Here is a 20,570-nt window from a genome sequence, read left to right as displayed (position 1 = left end):
CCAATCGCATCTTAAATGGGGTCGCTTTTGATCCCGATCGTGAAAGATGTCGTATCTTATCTCAACAGCCCGCATTGGTTCGCGGTATTCGTATGTGAAGGTATCAGAACGTAGCTGCACGCACCAAATCGGGGATCCCGATCGTAATGATAGTGGAAGATCGGAACCAATCATAGACTCAACCGGAACAATCCTATCGGATCGTATTTGAACGGGAGACCAGATCGTGACAGGTGGTATTGCTTGAAATAGATCAATCGTGACCACATCGTAGCCAGGCGAAGCAACACGTATTGACCCGCATAACCTCGTATCCAAACGTGAAATTTCAGACGAGTTCAACGAAACTTCCACGATCAGTTACGAATGTCCAGTCGTGGCGTTCGTAATAGATCGTACGATAGTGGGAACCCCGCTTCAGAGAGGTGACCAATTTGTAGCCTGCTCGGTCGCCGCTGAAATTGTGGCACCGCCCAGCAGTTTTTGGAGATGTCAAGCAGGCTATAAAACTCTAGCGATGCCCTAGCGATGCCCTGTCGATTTCCCGTCGGTCACCGGTCGATTTTAGTTTTGAAATTTGCGAAATATGGGATCTTCTCCGCGCAGAGACAGAGCAGTCACCGATCGATGCCCCATTGGCAACTGGACGAACTCCTACCGGCCACCGACCGCTTTTTACGAAATCGCTCAGCGACCGACTGATGATCGATAGATTATCTACCGGTGTCCCGTAGGCGTACCGCCGCGGCGGCCGCCCGCCGGTCTCTACCGGAAATTTTTCACGAGCTACCTGGCAAAATAATACCTGGGTTTATTCATGTTCCTATGTCTGTATGACGTGATTTGGGATGTAGTAATTAATTAAGATAAAACTCAATGCAAAATATTCAAGAGTTATATTACCAACTACCTAACCTCAGCTATGTGAAACCACAAATAACTAGAAATTAGGAAATCAAACAAAAGGGAAGAAAGCCCAAGATGGAACAAAGATGATAATAGATTAGAATTTTCCACAATATCTTTGTTTGTTTCTATATTTAAAGGTATATTTTCTCTTCACATTTATTTCATATTTTCATTTCGCTATCTCTTGTCATTCATTCCTTCTTCATTAATAGGCCTTTAATATTTTGTAAAAAAAGAAAACCATACCATCTATTACAAGGTCTCCATTATCGACACAAATTTTTAGCTTCATCTCTTTTGCCCTAAAGTGGTGTACAGGTCTTCCATGTCCCTCATGTTGGTTGCCGAGATATTGAGATGCTGAGATGCTGGTGGGGTTTCCTTGTCTCTATCCCTCCCCCAGCTTTTTCCACATTGCTCTTGCTTCTCTCCCCCTTCTAGTCCCTGGTTTCCTTCAGTGCTTCTGCCTTTTTGTTATCATTTTTTAGTCCCTAAATCGCCCGACGGCGACCGCTCGATCTATTCCCTTGGTTTTCTTCTGTGCTTCTGTCATTTTTGTCTCTCTTACCTTTGTTCCCTAAATCGTTCGGCGGCGACCGCTCGATTAGGTCAGTCCCTGGGCGGTTGCCGCTCGGACACCGAGCGTATCTTTTGCAGCGAGTGAAAACTGGTCGGTCGCCGCTGACATTTTAACTCGGCGTTAAAACTTCAGCGGCAACCGACCGATGCCCTAAAAGTCAGTGGTGCCTGAAGGGTCAATGGTCGATTACCGGTCAGACCAAAATTGGCTAAAAAAATGGGTGACCAGTCGCCGAGCAGACTGATTTGAGGGGTTGTGACTGTAGCCTAACCTTTCTATCCTATGGACATACAATATAGATAAATGGTAAGATTCAAAATTAAAAAGAAACACGGAAGGATAATTATCCTTTTTGATTTAATTTCTTATTTGGAGATTCATGTGACGGGCTGATTAACAGTGGAAATAAAAGCCCATGTCCACGAGCCACTTTTCTTCTATCTAGCACCCCCATATCAACAATTCGAAAAAAGAGAACCCAAAGTAATTGAAACATCAATGCAAAGGCGGGAAATCTAACAAGTACCTGATAGTATATCTTTGGAGATCCAAGTCGCATATCGGTGGAAGTACCAAATACTGCCACAGCAGGTTGACTATACCAACTAAATAATGTAGGATTGATGTACTGTATCGGATATACATATCCGTAGTTGCTGAAGGAGATCATCCCAGTCGACGTGAACTAATTTGAGAAATTTGAAGATTTTGAGATATGAATATTAGTACATATGGAATGATTAATTTGCAATATCTGCGTTACCGTTGGCATCAGCACTCACCTATAAAAAAACCATGATGATTTAGAAAAGCACTGGAATTCTTCATAATTCTATTGCTGAATTGGAAATACACAAGGACGGTCTTCCGGTCAGCACTGGGATAGTCATATGTTATATTGATAATATTCGTTTTCGTACAGTAAATGTTAACAGCTGTTTTAAGACATTGTATTTTCGCGTATTTTCTAAAAAAAAACAAAAAACAAAAACGAGAAACAGGTGACAGTCATACAAATATTGACATTTTTATGTTCCTAAACTCTAAGGTCAATGGCAGATTATAAAATGAACAAAACCAGCGACCGTCGAATTTTACGGATTATCATGAAACTGTTGTGTTGTTCAAATGCAAATGAAATGTGCCTCCAAGTCTTTAAATTGACTTACTAAAAAAAAAAAAAATGCCATTCGTCGTGTGTAATAATGTAAACTGAACAAATCTCACCAGTCCTGATGATACAGAGATAAGGACGTAAACCAGCACATCTCACACACCAAAATTGTACATATTGTTTATGTTGATAAATGGCAAGCCTCGTATGTTCTGTATGCAGCATTTCACTAAAACGCTTAAATCTGAATAACTATCTTCTTCAACAAAAGGACTGCGAATATAACATTTGAAACATGGAGACCCCTGTGAAATATATCAGATAAACGTGTGTGAACAAACACCATGATACATACACGCAACCATTAATTGATTAATCAATTAATGGCGACAATTAATTAAAAAAAATGAAGTGGACATCGTCATCCCTCTGGATTTTATATTTTTCATTTAGTAAGCCTTGTCCACCTTGGAATATTTAAAGGTGGAAGACAAACTAAGGTTTACAAATTCAAACAAAGAAGGAAGTTTGGAGCCTGCCATGGTTATCATTTCAGGGGGAATCTCATTTGTATAGGTGATTACTGGTTAAAAAAAGTCATAGTATATCTTTACCCCCTCGCAAATTGAATCTTTTTCTTTTAGAGACACTGCATTTCGCATGACTTAACAAAAGTTCACAACTACTGGAGTATAAGCAATTATAAATGAGACAAGGATGCCAAAAAAAAAATAGAGAATTTGTAAACACGGCAACGTGTTCTGTGCTAGTTGACAAGTAGTTTCAGCTATTTCATGTAGTCCAAGCTATCCACGTTGACCAGGCAGAAATGTTTTAACATCTCATTTTAACACTGTTCGCAAAAACACGATTCCTCATTCAAAATCGTTGGTTCTAAGTGAATTTTCTTGCTTGTCTGACAATGTCCCTAACAGCGAGTTATCTTCATCACACTTCAGAAATGTCAAGTATGTTTATTGCCCTCCAAGCATGTAATGTTGGTGCAAAATTTATTTTTGTGGAAAACTTTTACTTTCATCTCTAATAGTTTTCTGTAATAGGAATGCGGGATCGGTCTATATCATCTGTCAACATTACTCACACCACAATTTAAAGTGTGAACAGAATTTTAAAATCCATTGTCAAGGATGACTAATTACTGTAATTTACTATCAAAGGAAAGGAATATTCATGAAGGGGAAAGGCATCAGACCGCATATTGTGAGCTTATGCTTGAAAACATGGCAGCCTGAAAAATGTGGTAGAGTGGAAAGGGAAAGGTTAAAGAAAATGGAAAATAATGTGTTTGGAAGGTGTATTGTGCTAGGTATAAATAAGCATGGACTTCACAATAATGCCTATATCTATGAACAAAAAGAGATATTTATTTGTTGTGCTTTTTACCACGACTGAGTTTACAAAAAACAAACGATTAGTATTCATTAAAACCAGAAAACAATTCAGCCTTGATTGTACCTCCGTCTGATATGGACTTCCGATGAAAACCTTTGTAATATCAAGGAATTTTACACAAAGTTTTGTTCAACTTATTTCATGGAAGATGCAATTACCGTAATATGGTTGTAAAATGAGTCATAGCCGACTGGAAATCCTTCGTTAAGATAAACTGTCCACCACGTATACGAGGAGAAACGATAGTAGAAGAAGTAGTAAAAAAACCTGTTTCTTATCACTTCAGAATCCCCAGCAGTAGGACCATAGGGACGAAATATTATTTCTGAAAAAGAGAACAGGATACATAAGCCGTTGTAATAATTATCTTTATTGGTAAATTAAACACACAAAAGACATGTTGACATATAATACCAGGTCAACGTTCCTATTCTGGACAGATGGCAGGACATGTAATGACAAACTTACATATACTTAGATAAAGGTTACAATATAGCTATATTTCCAACAGATTTTTGAAGATTGGCAACAATCACACAAAATCTAATTGATCCCCTTACATTTCCCAATACACACCGTATTATATTTCTGATTCCTGAAGTGTTAATCTAAATAATATATTGTTTTTTAATACTTTTCCTGAATATGTACGCCCTGTTGCATAATTTTAAGTGTTTAACTGTTAATAACCAATAAATCATTTGATTTGTTGTCCATGCAGGATGCACATTTTCTGTGATCAAATGTCATTCCAATAAATCATTATATTATCCGAGATATCTCTGAAGAGGATTATTACTATCTTTTATTTTATTATTGTTATTATTATCAATATTATCATGATTATTACTATTCATTTGGCATTTCAACATGAAATACAAACAGACTATCATATAACATGATATAAATATTGTGGTGATTAAGAAGAGATGTCTTTTGGTAATTTAACACTATAATCTTTTCTCATAAAATAATTTGATTACTAAAGCACATTCTAGGTTACAATGCTTGCGAGCACCAAGGGGGAGAAATGCAAGAGGGAGGCACCGGACTACAATACCCAATGATCTATATACATAAACATGTATATTCCACTGTTGTCACTTTAAGTCTATTGTCACTATATAAGCTGTTATTAAAGTGTTTACACGAGTGTTTAATGGGGGGGGGGTGAAAATTGGTCGAGGGTCAATGGCTTCTTGATTCCTTTTTAATATCATTTTTTTTTGGGGGGGGAGGGGGAGGGGAGGAGTGCACTCCTCTCCCTCTCGGTTCGGCATACCATTGCCATTCTCTGCATGTCAACGAGTTCGTTGTCGCGACTATCACTATATAATTACATACGTATATACTAATACTAGGTGTTACAAAAAACATCTCCCACTTTTGATCCTTAAAATTGCAAAAACTATTTATCAGATAACACTGAAATTGATAATAGCAATAGCTAAATAGTGTACAATTTTGTTGGAGGCTATTTCAAAATGACAGCATAATTCAGTTTTATTTAATTACACATTAATTTTTCAGATTTTGCTCTATTTTCAACCATCTGTACAACACTTTAACTTTGCACAGAAGTCAATTATTGTGTATCGGACTGTGTAGTTGACACCCACACAATGGTCCTAGACAATGACCAAGATTTGAATACCATTATTTATTCATGAGAAATTCGACTATCACAGCTAGTCTTTATTCATTCTGAAATGTGGTGTATACAAGCACGTGGAAACATGTGCTTACTTTTTTCATGTACATGCATTTCACTCTTTGCTAGGAATTCAGACTAGCAGTGCCCAGGCAATCCATTATGAATAATTAAAAGGCATTCATGTGCCTTATGGAGCAGAGCTCTGAACAGGTGCATGGTATCCGGGTCCATTGTTCAGGGTCATTGTAAGAACACACTCACATACACATAATTAATTCCTGTGTAGAGTTCAGGTTTTATACAGAGGGTTAAAATTTGACCAAAATCTGGAACCTAACTTTGAAAATAATTATGGATTTCATTAAACTGATCCACGTTTTCATATTCAAATCACCTCCAACTAAATTGTTTACTATTTAGCTATTACTCATATCAATGGCAGTCTTATCGGATATACAGTTTTTTAGCTATTAAGCATCAAAAGAGGAAAATGTTTTTGTAACGGTAGTATATACAATAATAATACTCATTCATTCATTCATTGGCCAACAGCAAATGGCACCTGCCTACTACATGTACAAGGTCGGTCGCAAGAGAATTTATCATCTATTACCCAGTAAAGAGAGCGATGACAAATTATTTCTATCAGTATACAAATTAATTTTATATTACTATAAAAATTTATTTCATCTCCAGTTAAGATGATATAGGATATTTCCATGCAAGCATTTATCGAGATCTCTACATGAAAATTATGCATGAATAGAGTTGTGCTGACAACAATGTGTACTCATTTTGCTTGAGTTTTTCTGTCAGAATCTACAATCGGGAGCTACATTTACCGTCTTCCATCATTTTGAACTGCGCTACGATCGCAAATTCCAGTAATGTGTTTACTGGAATTGCTATAGTGTCTCAATAGCGTATTATGCTATCACGTTATAAGACGCTATAGCGTCATAGTAGCGTATATTACAATATAGATTTGGATGAAAATGAAATAAGTTATAAGATATCTATAGCATAATGTGTATGATCATTAATATTGATATTTAGCAGGGATCATATAATACCTATGCAATGTCGTCCATCGCCACTGTAGCCAGTCTGACATGTACAGGTATAACTTCCAAGAAAGTTAGTGCAGTAAGCACGATCATCACAGTCGTGCACATTTTCTGAGCACTCGTCGATATCTGAAACAAAATATACCATGGACTTCAAAGCAGCTTCAGATTTCCCGTGATACAATGAGATACTGAGAGCGGTTTACATTACAACAGTAGCAACATCAGATATCGTTACAATTGGGTAACTGTTTGGCCAAGTTTATGCAGGCCTGGCATAGTTTCCCTTCAAAGGGAGGTTACTTCTGAAATTTGGCGATTTTCAGTTTCTACCCAAATATACGTTTATACGTATCACAAATGTAATCATGTATGTAGAAGGCCAGCAATTTCAGTTAGTTAGAAACGATCCGAGGCAGTGTAGAAAACGGCTGAGATGTCATTTGTGTATATCAAATGATATGCCCCTAAACACACTCATAAGAATTCATTCATGACTTATCGTCTCGTTTGCTTGTTTGTTTGTGGTCTCTGGTCCTCCTTCATTTAACTGCGGGTATGCTCCCATTGTTATAAAAACTGAAATGACAATTAGAATTATAATAATAATAATGATGATGACGTTAACAATAATAAATATTGTAACCAGTATTGAGAATCACAATTGCAGTACTAACAAGGAAAAGTAGAAATTACGCGGTGCGTAATATATGTCCCCGCCGGAAGTAGTCAAGGTCAAAGGTCAAAGAAGTCAAAGGTCAAAAATTCTGTGTAGAAGTTTTGAAACCCTCACCTAGTGCCATCACATAAAGCAAACGGAATCGAAATCGGGTTAGAAATGGCGAAGGAGTAGCATTTTGTAGCCAATGTACAATATAGGTAAAAAATCAAGGTCAAAGGTCAAACAAGTCAAAAGTCAAAAATTCTGTGTAGAAGTTTTGAAGCCCTTACCTAGTGCCATCACATAAAGCAAACGGAATCGAAATCGGGTTGGAAATGGCGAAGGAGTAGCATTTTGTAGCAAAATGTACAACAGGTCAAAAAATCAAGGTCAAAGGTCAAAGAAGTCAAAGGTCAAAATTCTGTGTAGAAGTTTTGAAGCCCTCAACTAGTGCCATCACATAAAGCAAACGGAATCGAAATCGGGTTAGAAATGGCGTAGGAGTAGCATTTTGTAGCAAAATGTACAATATAGGTCAAAGGTCAAGGGCAAAGGTCACAACTGAAATTCTGAGTAGAAGTTTCAAAGCTCCCATGTAGTGCTATCATATAAAGCAAACAGAATCAAAATTGGCTCATAAATGACAGGGAAGTAGCAAATTGAAGATTTTGATCACACACGGACGCACACACGGACAGACGGACGGACAGACGGACAGACACACGGACACACACACGTACGGAGCCCGTTTCATAGTCCCCTGCTCGAACTCGTTCGGCGGGGACAACAATGATAACAAGAATTACAACGCTGTTTTGCATTCGCAAGATCCAGAATAATTATGGAAATAGTAATGATGATGACGATGGCACTAAAATCAATATTATAACCAGTACTGACAATCACGATTGTAATAATAACAAAGATAGCAGAACAATGACGGTTTACCTTCGCAAGATGCAGCATCATTTGAAAGGGAAAATCCACTCCGACATCTGCATTCGTAGGACCCTTGGCTGTTGTGGCAACTGCCGTATTCGTTATCGCATGGGTTCGACCTACATTCATCAATGTCTATTTGAGACATATGAAGGCATAAAAAGGGGGAAATACGTAACAACGATGGTCAAACTGACGCTTGTGTAAGTACTCGTGAAAACAAAAGTACACACGTCTTTTACAGTAACTGCAGTAGAGCAATATTATTATGATAAAGGAGCTCCACATGCAAATTGCTCAACTTAATTTCGAGTGTATGTACAAATCTAAGGGTAAGCAGGTCAATAAGGAGTACGGAAACATCACGTTACTTGAATCGATTGAGGAATAAAACTGCATGATAAAGAGCATGAAAGCATTTCCAGCATGAAACATCTAAACGGAAAGTGTAGATGAAGCCTGGCTTTAAACCTTTCGAGTGAAAAAACAAACAAACATACAAACCTGGTTACAGAGCATGCTTTAATGTTCACAGTGATCATGGCACCCTTGAAACATTCAAAAGATTTTTGAGCTCTCAATGCTTGTGTAAATTTCAATTTCCTACTAGACAGGAATGTATAATATAAATTTCTACACAAAGACGACAAATATACAGGAAACAAAATGGACATAAAAAGACAGTTGATATACACATACCTGTGCACTTTGGAGTTGTTTCTATTTCAGTTCCATTGTAGTCGAACAAATCCGCCTTCAGAAGTTTCGCATCATCGCATTTCACTCGGTTCATGGAAAATCCAGAGTTACAATAGCAATAATCGTTCAAATAATCACCGCTATAAAACTGGATTCTCTGACAAGTGACGCGTCTTACTGATCGGTTCCTTGTAAACCACACACAGCCCTCTGCAAGTGATAAAGCGTATAGGGGACAATGGTTAACGTTTAATAACCACCAAAAGACACAAAGATAATACAGCGATACTTACTTCTTGTCTCCCTGTATCTTCTCATATATTACTTACGGCCAGTTAATTTCATAATCCATCAAGACGGCCTTATGATAAGACAGTGCCTTTATAATGCTGTGACATTTATTACAACCTGCAAAGTAAGACATCGTTTGATGAAAAAAAAAAAAAAAACCACCCAACAACATTTGATCACAAATGTTGATAATTAGAATTAATGCATTCCATTAGGGGCAGCTTTCCACATAAAGCGTTAAAATCAGTTGATTCATTCGGAATTCAGTCTGTCTAAGACGAATCCGAGTAAAACACTGCTTTACAAGCGCCTATGTCGCCGCTTGGTCTTGCTCGTCTTATTCTGAGCAACCGCCGTTGGATAGCTTGATTATAAGTCTTCTGACACGTTCCTCACTGACATAATTGATGAAGGGTACGATTTGCTGTTGTTATTCATCAACAGCACGTAAGTAAGTAAGCAAGTAAGTATTCATCAACATATAAGTTCCTGTTTCTTGTGTAAACGTGTAAAACGGTGAATTCAGGTTTAGACGAGGACGTGTTCTCGTAATGGCGTGACAACAAAATAAAAATCTGCGCAGTTTTGATAGCTAAATGACACAGACACACAGACAGACAGACACACAAACACACACAGACTCACATATCTGTGAGTGTACATGTGCGTGCGTGTGTAATGATTGTAGAATAACACATGCACTTATATATATATATATATATATATAGTACAATATATAGTAGGATGGAAGGCGTTGCTTTATTAGTGACTTAGCTGGACAGTCTGTTTCGGCCGAAGCCTCGTCAGCAACTAAATCAGTTTCTTGTTAAAGTTGCAGTGTAAGACATACGTCTCTGGTGCACTCAAGCAAGCAAACAAAAGATACAAAAGATACATGCACGTGGCTACTTAACAGCACAATTGTACTACTGTTGTACTATTGTACTAATATTGTACTACATGGGCTCCTATATAGTTGAGCACTGTCAGCCATATTGCAGTTTACACTCTACTTACGTATATATATATATGTGTGTGTGTGTGTGTGTGTGTAAGTGTTCGTGTGTGCGTGCGTGCGTGACATCAGTAGGAAAACATTACCTTTCCCTTGTTGACATGTAGAACCTTTAAACTGATCAGTGCAATCGCACCTAAACCCGCCAAGTTCATCGTGGCAAGTGCCTCCATTTGAGCAAGGGTTACCAGAACATTCGTCAATTTCTGGGAGAAAATTGAAACACAGTATAATAATAATAATAATAATAATAATAATAATAATAATAATAATAATAATAATAATAATAATACAGGGTACTTATAATGCGCCAGTTCCACATAGTTAACGTGCTCAAGGCGCAGTAGAAGAAGTAAGTTATGAAATACAAAAATCCTTACACAAACATGCACATGAAAATGAATGACACAATAATGATAATGAAAAAAAATATACATCATAATATACAATTCTACTGGAAAATGGTCATAGTTATCAGAGTTAAAACTTTGATCATCTCAGCACTCGGGATCACTTCGATGTGGGCACTTTGCTCAGAGCTAAATAGAATGAAAACATATCCCTCCCCCCCCCCCCGTAGTACGATGAGAAAAAACAACCAGACAATACTTCATATGTATTCTGCTGCTTGAATGATTTATGTAAACGTGTTACGAACATTGTATTGCTGTACACATAATGTAAACATTGAAACTGTTTATTTGTAGTTATTGTTTTTACCTTAAAACTCATGCAACTTTAAGTTTTCACTGTGCTCCCGGCCAGGTATTAAATGCATATCAATTTCGCTTGGTGTTAAAGGGATCGTTTAGTTTTGGTTTAGACCTAACTATAGGTTTCTGTCATTTTTCGGTGAGATGATGAAAAACCTCTTATAAAGTATGAAAGAGCATGTGATTGCAAGAAGAATTCAGGTTTATTTGACGGAAATTGGTTTCGAAATGGCTGGGATATCTAAAAAAAGAGCAGTCCTAGTAAAAGGTGGGACCCACCTTTTATAACGATCCCATTATTTTACTTTGCCTTTGGCTGTCTTTGAGTTCCTCTTAGAATGGAATGTCTTGTACCATTTTTACCAGTGCTTTCTTGGTACCCCGCAAGAAGCTCTCTCCTCGTTTCCACCATTACTATACCATCCCTTTGATCTTCGTTAATTTTTTCTTTTAACGAGGTGGTATTGTAGAAACATTGTACAAGGCCCATTATCATTATCAGTATTAATTAAACGGTAGACTTCCATTGAACAACAAATAATGACAAAGACTTTCTTGTAGACATAATGACAAACATATTCTATAGATTCTGTGGTTCAGATTTATGCAGAGCTGATACTGGAGTAATGGTTATGTATTCAAAGTGATGACCGTGACTGCAGATATGCTGCAAAGACATAATTTATGTATACAAAGTACAACGTATCGCTCGTTTCTTCAGCTTAACGACAAAAGACTTGGACGGATCGTTCTTACCTTCACACGTTAAACCATCGGCTGAAATTTGATACCCTGCATCACAGGCGCACTCGTAGGACCCAGGATTGTTGTTGCACCTTCCATGCGTTTCATCGCAAGGGTTTCTGTCAGGGCTACATTCATCAATATCTGATTGGGACAATGCCACAGAGAAATTGACAGAAAGAACAATAGACATTGAACATTCTTAGCAGGCAATCACGTTTGATAAAGATACTCTCTTCAGGTGTATGATTAACTGAACTAAATGAATAGGGAAAATAAAATTCACATAATTATATAAATCAAGTTTCATAAATGTATATTGATTTGTGTATGTCGAGGAAACAGTCTTGTGGGTATATAAACGCTGTCGATCAAACCCATTTTTCCTCATTCAGTGGATCTAATAGAGCTTTGTTGTTGTTGTTTTTTTTTTTTAATTCTGTACAACACGTACAATGTGGTTATAATTTACACCATGAGGTAAGCAAAACCCAGTGGGCACACAAACTACGTTTACCGTTCTGTTACAAAGTACATGTACGACCCCACATTATGTGCCTTTGAGAAATCCAGGATACAGTTATATAAATAGCAAAACAACATCGCAAACTGATGATAATTCAAAAACAAAACAAAACAAAAACTATACAAAACAACAGGACATACTACGTCTTCGGACCATTCTTTTGAAGAAAAAAAATTGTCGTGAAGAAATATCCTTTTACTATATACACTGAGCACATGCAATCGCTGGGATTATTAATAACCTCCATGATCTTCCTTCGTTCATTAGTGTTACCCTATGTTGGATTTCAGAAGTCCTATAGAACTGACCTCTTGCAATGGTTCATACCAGTATACAACGCATAGTCTCTCAAACGCAGACACGCACACGGATACACACAAGCAAGTGGTAGAAAAATACGTTCTTTTTATTATTCATCTACTACAATTCCCATTCCGAATCCATTATTAGGGTTCTTGTGTTTTAATGTGTTCCCATTCCTTTCAACTTTCTTTTGTTCATACCTTCGCAGCCTTGGACCCCGTTTACAGTGCGAGGCTCGGCCGCGGCCGAGCCGCGGCCGAGCCGCGGCCGAGCCCAGCCCGCTTCAGTGTAAACGCGCAAAAGGCCAAATGCGAGGCCAAAATTGGCCTCGCATTTGGCCTCGCTCTTGAGGTGACCCCGTTTACAGTGCTGGGCCGGGCTCGGCCGCGGCCGAGTCCGGCCTCGCAATTTTGTCCGTTTACACTGCTGGGCTCGGCCGCGCTTTTGATTCAAACCTTTCAATATTTTGTCGTAGTGGCGCTCTGCTTGTAAACAAACGCAATTTGGTATTGTCTGGTTTTCAGACCCTTTACCAAATGAATTCCGTGGCGACGAAGTCGCCGTTCGGGCAGAGACCTTTGCCGAAGGAAAAAATCCTTTGCAGGACAAAACCACCTTAAACTATACTAGTTTTCGACGTTGAGGGGGTTAATATCCTGAACAGCGAAAGATACAGGCAGAGGGTTTGGAAGCCAGACTAGAATTGGCCGCGCAATTGGCCGCGCATTTGGCCCAGTTTGCGTTTACACCAAGAAGAGGCAGGGCTCGGCCGCGGCTCGGCCGCGGCCGAGACCACCTCCAGAGCGAGGCCAAATGCGAGGCCAATTTTGGCCTCGCATTTGGCCTTTTGCGCGTTTACACTGAAGCGGGGCTGGGCTCGGCCGCGGCTCGGCCGCGGCTCGGCCGCGGCCGAGCCTCGCACTGTAAACGGGGTCTAAGCCGCCTGCCTCGTAGCCTGCGTTTAGCTGAGCGGATGACATTTGGCACAAGGCCCTACACTAGGAACATGTAGCTATGGGAAGTACATGAAAGATTCGAAGTCAGCTAGCTATTAACACTGACTTATTTCAAGTTCAGAATTACCGCTGGTGCTAGAGTTGAGATAATAGAACTAATACCAGCAATAGCACAGTACTTGAAATCACCAATAATACCTGTACAATTCCAGCCGTCTCCTTCGAACCCGTCTCTGCATTCACACAAATAACTTCCTTCTACATTTCTGCAGAGGATAGTGGCTTCACATATACACATAATACAATCAATTCGTTTATAGTTCGGTCGCCACTCATAGAGCAGATTCCGAGTGGGTAGGCCTAAAACATGTACAACATGATACAAAAATGTAAAGAGTTTGGGCAGATGAGGTGTTATGTGCATGTGTATGAATGTGTGTACACATATATAAAGAATATATATTTTTACACTAAAGATGCCTGATCTTTCATTCCTTTTATTAAAAAAAGGATGACATGATAAATTATTACACGTTCCTGGATCACATCTCTTCTTCAGTTGTAGGGTGATATCCATTTTTTTCCCTTATGCCACTGAGCATGTCTGTTCTGACACTAAGCAGGCTAACGCACAAACTTTGTATCATTTTATCGATACGACTTACATTTACTTTCTTCATACTTATACCTTTAAAATACCAGTTACAATGACGTCATATCCACTCCTACCCTACAAGAAATGCCTCAATTATTCATCTAATAAATCTCAGAACATGTTTAGCTAAAGAAAAATCAATTCGGCACACCGGCCCTGACGTATGGAATTCTTTACCATCTCAGTCCCGTGCAATTCGCCCGATTGAATCCCTTAAAAGATTCGTTTAACATATTATGTTTGTTGCCAAATATCAGTGACCTAATTTACATATCCAGAACATGAATGCTTTTGTTACTTGAAGCACCTTCATTCTATGTTATACTCTGCCTTCTGTCGTAGGCATGCCATGGAATGTTTTCTCTATTATATGTAAAGATGTAAGTAATTGGTCCGTACATTGCTTCACCCAGCCGTTACCTGGCAACAGGGTGAATGCACCTGCAATAGTGTTGTATTTGTACAGTCAAGGAGGTTTAAGAGATGGAGTTCCAACTGGCTGTAATTATTCAAACAGTTGTCACTTTTCTATTGATGTACGAAAGAATTCCGCAGGTGCATTTGTGCCTTTGGTGGCGGGGTTTGATGCCGCCGTCTTGCTGAGCAATCTGAAGATTCATTTTGAACGTGAACTTAATGTTGGCTATATTTTGCTTGTTTATCTATTAAATGAAACGAATCTCACTTAATGATAAAGCTCATTAAACAAAGGTCAATCCCTTCAAGAAATATGTGCAAAAGTGTAAATCAGAGCTGTATCATGTGAAAGTGTTTAAAACTGTACCCTCCTGGAAAGCCGGTTTTATCACTTTTCCACTTAACTCCTCAAAATAAAACTGATATGGAATAATCTTCGAGTATAATTCTATATTAATAGATATATCAGATTAGTGGCCGGGCACGGCCAGTCGAGTAATTTTCATTTTCATTTCATCATTTTTTGCGCAATTTCTATTCGCGCATCCCTGTGTCTTTACCATTATATACCACCTATCTTTTATAAATAGGGATGGCGAAAAGCCTTAGTAATTACCATAACAAAGACATATTTTCGTTAGAAAGTGGCTGATGATTATGCAATGAAACATGAGTCAATTGTCTTCCTATCTGCGCGGCAGATCCAGTTTGCCACATGCTTCAAACACTTTCGAGTGGCGGCATCAAACGTGACTTCAAAGGAAATGCGACAGTTGTGACTCCATTCTCTTGAACCTCCTTGAAACTGTTAATTTTTTTCTTTGTGCATGAGGCCCCAATATTAGGCTCGGCTTACTGGGGATCCTCCTGTATGGTACCTTGACTTTTTTTTTTTTATTATCATTATGTCTCCGTTCTCTGTCACAATGATTTGCTTACCTTTCATGTGCAAAATCAGCCTTGTATTATTATGAACCATGTGTATATTATACCATACAGAAATAATGAAATGAAAATGGAATGAAATTAAATACAATATGAATAAATTAGTGTATTCCTGGCTGTCACCCAAGGTTTGTAGCTTACCTGCACAGTTAAAGCCGTCTCCTCCATAGCCTTCCCTGCATTCACAGACATAACTTCCCTGTGTATTCGTGCAGTTGGCATTTGTGTCACAAATGCTAGGATTCTCCCCGCATTCGTCGATGTCAAAACACTGACTATGCCCGTCTCCTCTGTAGCCCTCGCTACAGGTGCAGTCAAAGGAACCGCGGGTGTTGGTGCAATTGGCGTTCAAGGCGCAACGTGTTCCTTGCGCACATTCGTTCATATCTAAGATGCGACAAGCATATAATCAATGACCCTGTTCAACCTTTTATACCACAAAAATCCACAAGACATTACCAACTCATTATCAGATGATCTTTAGTTGCAGTGTTTCTCTTCGCAGTTTTTAAGCAACCTGGAATGATGGAATAATGATCCACTCGTTCATTTACTGAACACCTGAATATTTCAGTAATGTCAAAACTGTTGTTCCCCTCTTAACTATTTAAGCTTGAACAATAAAAGAATTCCCAGGCAACAATTTATTCTTATATTTCTGTATACGATCAGAATACAACTCCAACCAACAAAACTTTGCTAAAGGACAAGTCCACCTTCATAGACATGTAGATTGAGTGAATGCTGCAATATTGGTAGAACACATCAGTGAGGGTTTTAGGAAAATCGGACAATCCGTTCAAAAGTTACGAATCTTTAAAGTTTCGGACAATCCGTTCAAAAGTTATGATTTTCTTATAGTTTCTGCTTAGTCACTGCTGCATGAGAAGACTACTTCAGCTTGTGATGTGGCATGTGTACAACGATATTAAGAAAGTTTAGACAATTCAACATGTTTTCACTTTTATCGCAAAATAATAATAATAACAACAACTGACTTGCCTCTTTCAAAAGGCAGGGGAAGAAATATTAAGGCCGTGTCACACCTTTCCGGGCAAGCCTTGCGTGCGACTCGTGAAGAACATTTTTTACTACCCGGAGGCCCCGCAGATGACCCGCAAATGACAGTACCTACGTAGCACGTATCTCACCCGTAGTCGCCCGGAGGTGCGCACGTAAATCTTTTTACCCGCAGCCATGTTTAGGCCCTGTCACACCTTTCCGGGCATGCTACGCGGGCTTGGTGTGTGTGGGGATTTTCCAGCATACCGGACAATTTCTGTGGGCGGGCAAGGATTTGGGCGATTCAGAGCATGTGTCTAACTTGCTGAACGCGTTCTACTTAAATTCTACTTACGGGTATAATGTGTGACCTGTGTATCAGTCGCGTGGGTGATGCTGACAACTCAGTGAAGGAATTCTTCTGAAGGAATGGCAGAAGTCCCACAGAATGTCATTATCTTGGCTGCATACGGGGACTGCGAAGTACCTTCGTGGGAGTTTCTTGCGAGGTGCTGCTGCTAAGGGCCTCCTACTGGCGTTCTGCGTCGACCTCTCCGGGCATCCCTGCGACTCACCCGGAAAAACAAGTTTTGGTCATGCTCAAAACTTGGCTGCGGTTAAATCGGACTTGCGTGAGCACCACCGGGCAACTACAGGCGAGATACGGGCTAGGTACTGTCAGGTGCGGACCAATTGCGGAGAGCTCCGGGTAGCAAATTTGTTTCCCCGCAAGTCAAGCCGCAAAACTTCCCCAGATACGGTATGACAAGGCCTTGAGCATGCTCAAAACTTGTTCCGAGTGAGTCGTGGGGGTTCGCTCGCAGAGGTACACGCAGAACACCAGAAGGAGATCCTTACCGGCAGCACCTCTCAGGCAACTCCAAACGCAGGTATTTCTCAGTATCTCCAAGTCGCTCGTAACAGAAATCGGATCGGTTTCAAAGCTCTCAGGCAGGTCACACGGAATACACGCAAGTAGAAGATAAGTAGCACGCATCTAGTAGGTAAGAGACAAGTGCGAAACTCGCAAACATTCTTGTCCGCCCGGGGAAATTCTCCTGCGTGCTGGAAAATCCCTCCTCGCAACAAGCCCGAGTAGCTTGCCCGGAAAGGTGTGACACGGCATTTACCCTCAACATACGTCAATGACAAGTCGAGCATAATATGTTCATTTTTTTTCTTCAAAAAATTAAATTTTTTGAATTAAATTTTTTGAATTTCTCTTTATATTTTTTCTAATATCATTCTACGCATGTGACATCATACATTGTAGTAGTTTTCTCTTCACACAGTAATTGAGCAGCTACTTTAAAAATTCTTTTAAACGGATTTTCAGCTTTCCCCAAAACATTCACTTGTGTGTTTTACTAATATTGTTGCATTCATTCAATCGACATGTCTATGTAAGTAGACTTGTCCTTTCTCTTTTCTCTTTTTTTTTTCATTTCAGGTAGCCTCTTCTCTGTCCTTCCAATTCTCGTCATATAGTTCTACGTTTAACGTAATATATTTCATCCACTGCACATGTAAAAATATATCTGGAAATGATCTCTTTCTTTTCGTCGTTCGTCCTTAAGTTCCAACTGGAACTTCGTTTTATATATATATATATATATATATATATATATATATATATAATGTGTGTGTGTGTGTGTATATGTTTTATACCGACAGACCGAGGTCATCATTCCCAGTCCCATACACACTATTTATCAATGTTTTAAGCCTCCACTTAATACCTCGAAATGTATAATTATTCACACATAACATTTCATTGTAAGTACCTGTATGTCTATAATTATCTTACCAGCAAGATTGCAAGTCTCTGATTTTGTCGTTTTCATTATGTATTTGTCTGTATTTCTGTATATTTGTAAAAGCATAAATATGACAAAATTCTGCACCTGTTTTGGGGAAGATGTATATAAATGCACTCAATCACATACACACACACACACACATACACACACACAAGAGGAATCTCTGGGTCACAGAGTAAGCCTATTATTTATCCAATTTTGGGAGTTGAGTGATTCTCAAGCCATTAAACTGTAAGTCCCTTAACTAACACTTCTTCATCACCATTCTTCGAGAGTTTTTATATCTTTCTATCAACTCATGACCGAAAAAGCTTCAAATAATTGATTATGACATCTTATAAATTCATGCCAAAGAAAATGCAGACCGTGACATCAAACACAAAACAAAAACCCATTCATTTCAGGTAATGAACAAGAAAGAGCATGAGGTAGAAAGTCGTCGCTATCTGTGTAACAGTCATGCTTGTATGCAACGTACCTGTACAGTTACCGCCATCCATTTCGTAGCCTTCGTTGCATTCACATGTATAACTTCCCTCTGTATTCGTGCATTGGGCATTAGCACCACAAATGTACGGATTCGCCTCGCATTCGTTGGTGTCATCACATTGACTGTAGGCGTCTCCCATGTAGCCATCGACACACGCACACTCGTAGGAGCCATTTGTGTTGTTGCATGTTGCATTGCCAGCACAAGGTTTCTCTACTAAACATTCATCAACGTCTAAGGAGTGACAAAAATATGTTTGACATTTTTAAATTTCAAGCGTTTCTTCACTCCCTTTGGAATAAAGTTATCTGCAATTACTGAACACGATTTTTTTTTTCTGGTTAACACGGTCATCAATACCTGTGTTTGACATTTATCTTATTCATATTTAGATTGCATATAGAATAATTTTTGTAAGGACAATGTATAAAGAACTAAAAGCAAAGGGTGTTCCTTCAACTGTACATATTCCTAAAATATGGCAATATTAGAGACACAAATACTGGATTTCCGTAATGATTTTAACACTTTTCAACATAGACCTTCGGCATAACAGCACCGAATTGTAAAAATAGTAATTTTCATGTCAATATCAAGACAATACTGCGTCTCACAAAAGAAAATAATAACCCCCCACACACACATAACACACCACCAAATTGGCGGAGAGAGTGTACGGTATCAAAGAATCCGGAATTTGATTGATATTTTCTTGTTTTATCATGGAGTCTTTGTACTAATATTCATTTAATACACACTAATATTATATGAAGCACACTAATATTCATAATAGTGTCAGTCTTCACACTTATATCAATATATCAATATCTCAACATGTATCTTGCCTGTGCACTGAAAGCCATTTCCATCGTAGCCTTTGATGCAGGAACACTCGAAAGAGCCTATAGTGTTGGTGCAATTAGCGTCAGGATGACATGGCATTGCGTCCGCACACTCATCAGCATCTAAAGTGGACCAAAATGCATACAAATAATTCGGTTGAGTTTACATTGATGGCCAGAGTGTATAATGAGCTCTTTTCCCCCCAAAGATTCTATTTCTCCAATGTATAATGGATCCGCCACTGCAATTGGTCGCCGTGCGACAATCTGTGCAGAGGGCTGACCGCTCAAATTGTCGCCCGGACTTGAAGCACTTTGGGGAATAATATATCATTCTTGACATGGGCCTTGGAATACCAACACAAAACCAACACAAAAAAGTCACGTTAAGGTTTTGAGGAAGTGTGTACATGACAATTGAGAGTCCGTTTGTATGCGTTTGTGAGTGTGTGTGTGTTTGTGTGTGCGAGTGATGGAGCGGTATGCGTGTGGTGGGGATTGTGTCGCTTTCGCTTTCCCGCGAAACGAACGCCCGCACACAACACACATACGTACGTAGCCCAGGTACACCTCATCACAAAGATATAAACCCATACAGGCACAAAACCGCCCCCACAGACACGCTTCACCACACACCCTCAACACATACATCCCGTACCCAAATACCCACTTAAAGCAAAAACTGGTCAACCGTCCAAGTTTGGTCATAAACAGACATGGATCAAAAGTTATGAGCCATAATAAATGCGCGCCGTAAAAACTTAACATTGACCCCTGCCTGTGACCGCTGACCTTGTGGTGATCTCCATGTTTGG

At 39.1% G+C, this 20,570-nt stretch overlaps 1 protein-coding gene across 1 annotated transcript in view; it reads right to left on the bottom strand.

Moving 5' to 3' along the window:
* Window positions 1-19,005, bottom strand: part of LOC140236503 (uncharacterized) — a 123,879-nt gene extending 104,874 nt beyond the window's left edge. Inside the window, exons 1-9 of the mRNA XM_072316424.1 lie at window positions 18,902-19,005; window positions 15,743-15,988; window positions 11,812-11,943; window positions 10,429-10,548; window positions 9,037-9,246; window positions 8,347-8,472; window positions 6,744-6,866; window positions 4,175-4,341; window positions 2,016-2,174 (exon numbers count right to left, since the gene is read on the bottom strand). Of these exons, the coding sequence (XP_072172525.1) occupies window positions 2,016-2,174; window positions 4,175-4,341; window positions 6,744-6,866; window positions 8,347-8,472; window positions 9,037-9,246; window positions 10,429-10,548; window positions 11,812-11,943; window positions 15,743-15,988; window positions 18,902-18,923 (1,305 nt within the window). The 5' untranslated portion in view covers window positions 18,924-19,005. The remainder of the gene's footprint in view (window positions 1-2,015; window positions 2,175-4,174; window positions 4,342-6,743; window positions 6,867-8,346; window positions 8,473-9,036; window positions 9,247-10,428; window positions 10,549-11,811; window positions 11,944-15,742; window positions 15,989-18,901) is intronic.
* Between the last annotated feature and the right edge of the window lie 1,565 nt (window positions 19,006-20,570).

This window comes from Diadema setosum, chromosome 13 (assembly GCF_964275005.1).
Source record: "Diadema setosum chromosome 13, eeDiaSeto1, whole genome shotgun sequence".
Taxonomy (NCBI): domain Eukaryota; kingdom Metazoa; phylum Echinodermata; class Echinoidea; order Diadematoida; family Diadematidae; genus Diadema; species Diadema setosum.
This window is presented reverse-complemented; position numbering and strand designations above follow the sequence as displayed.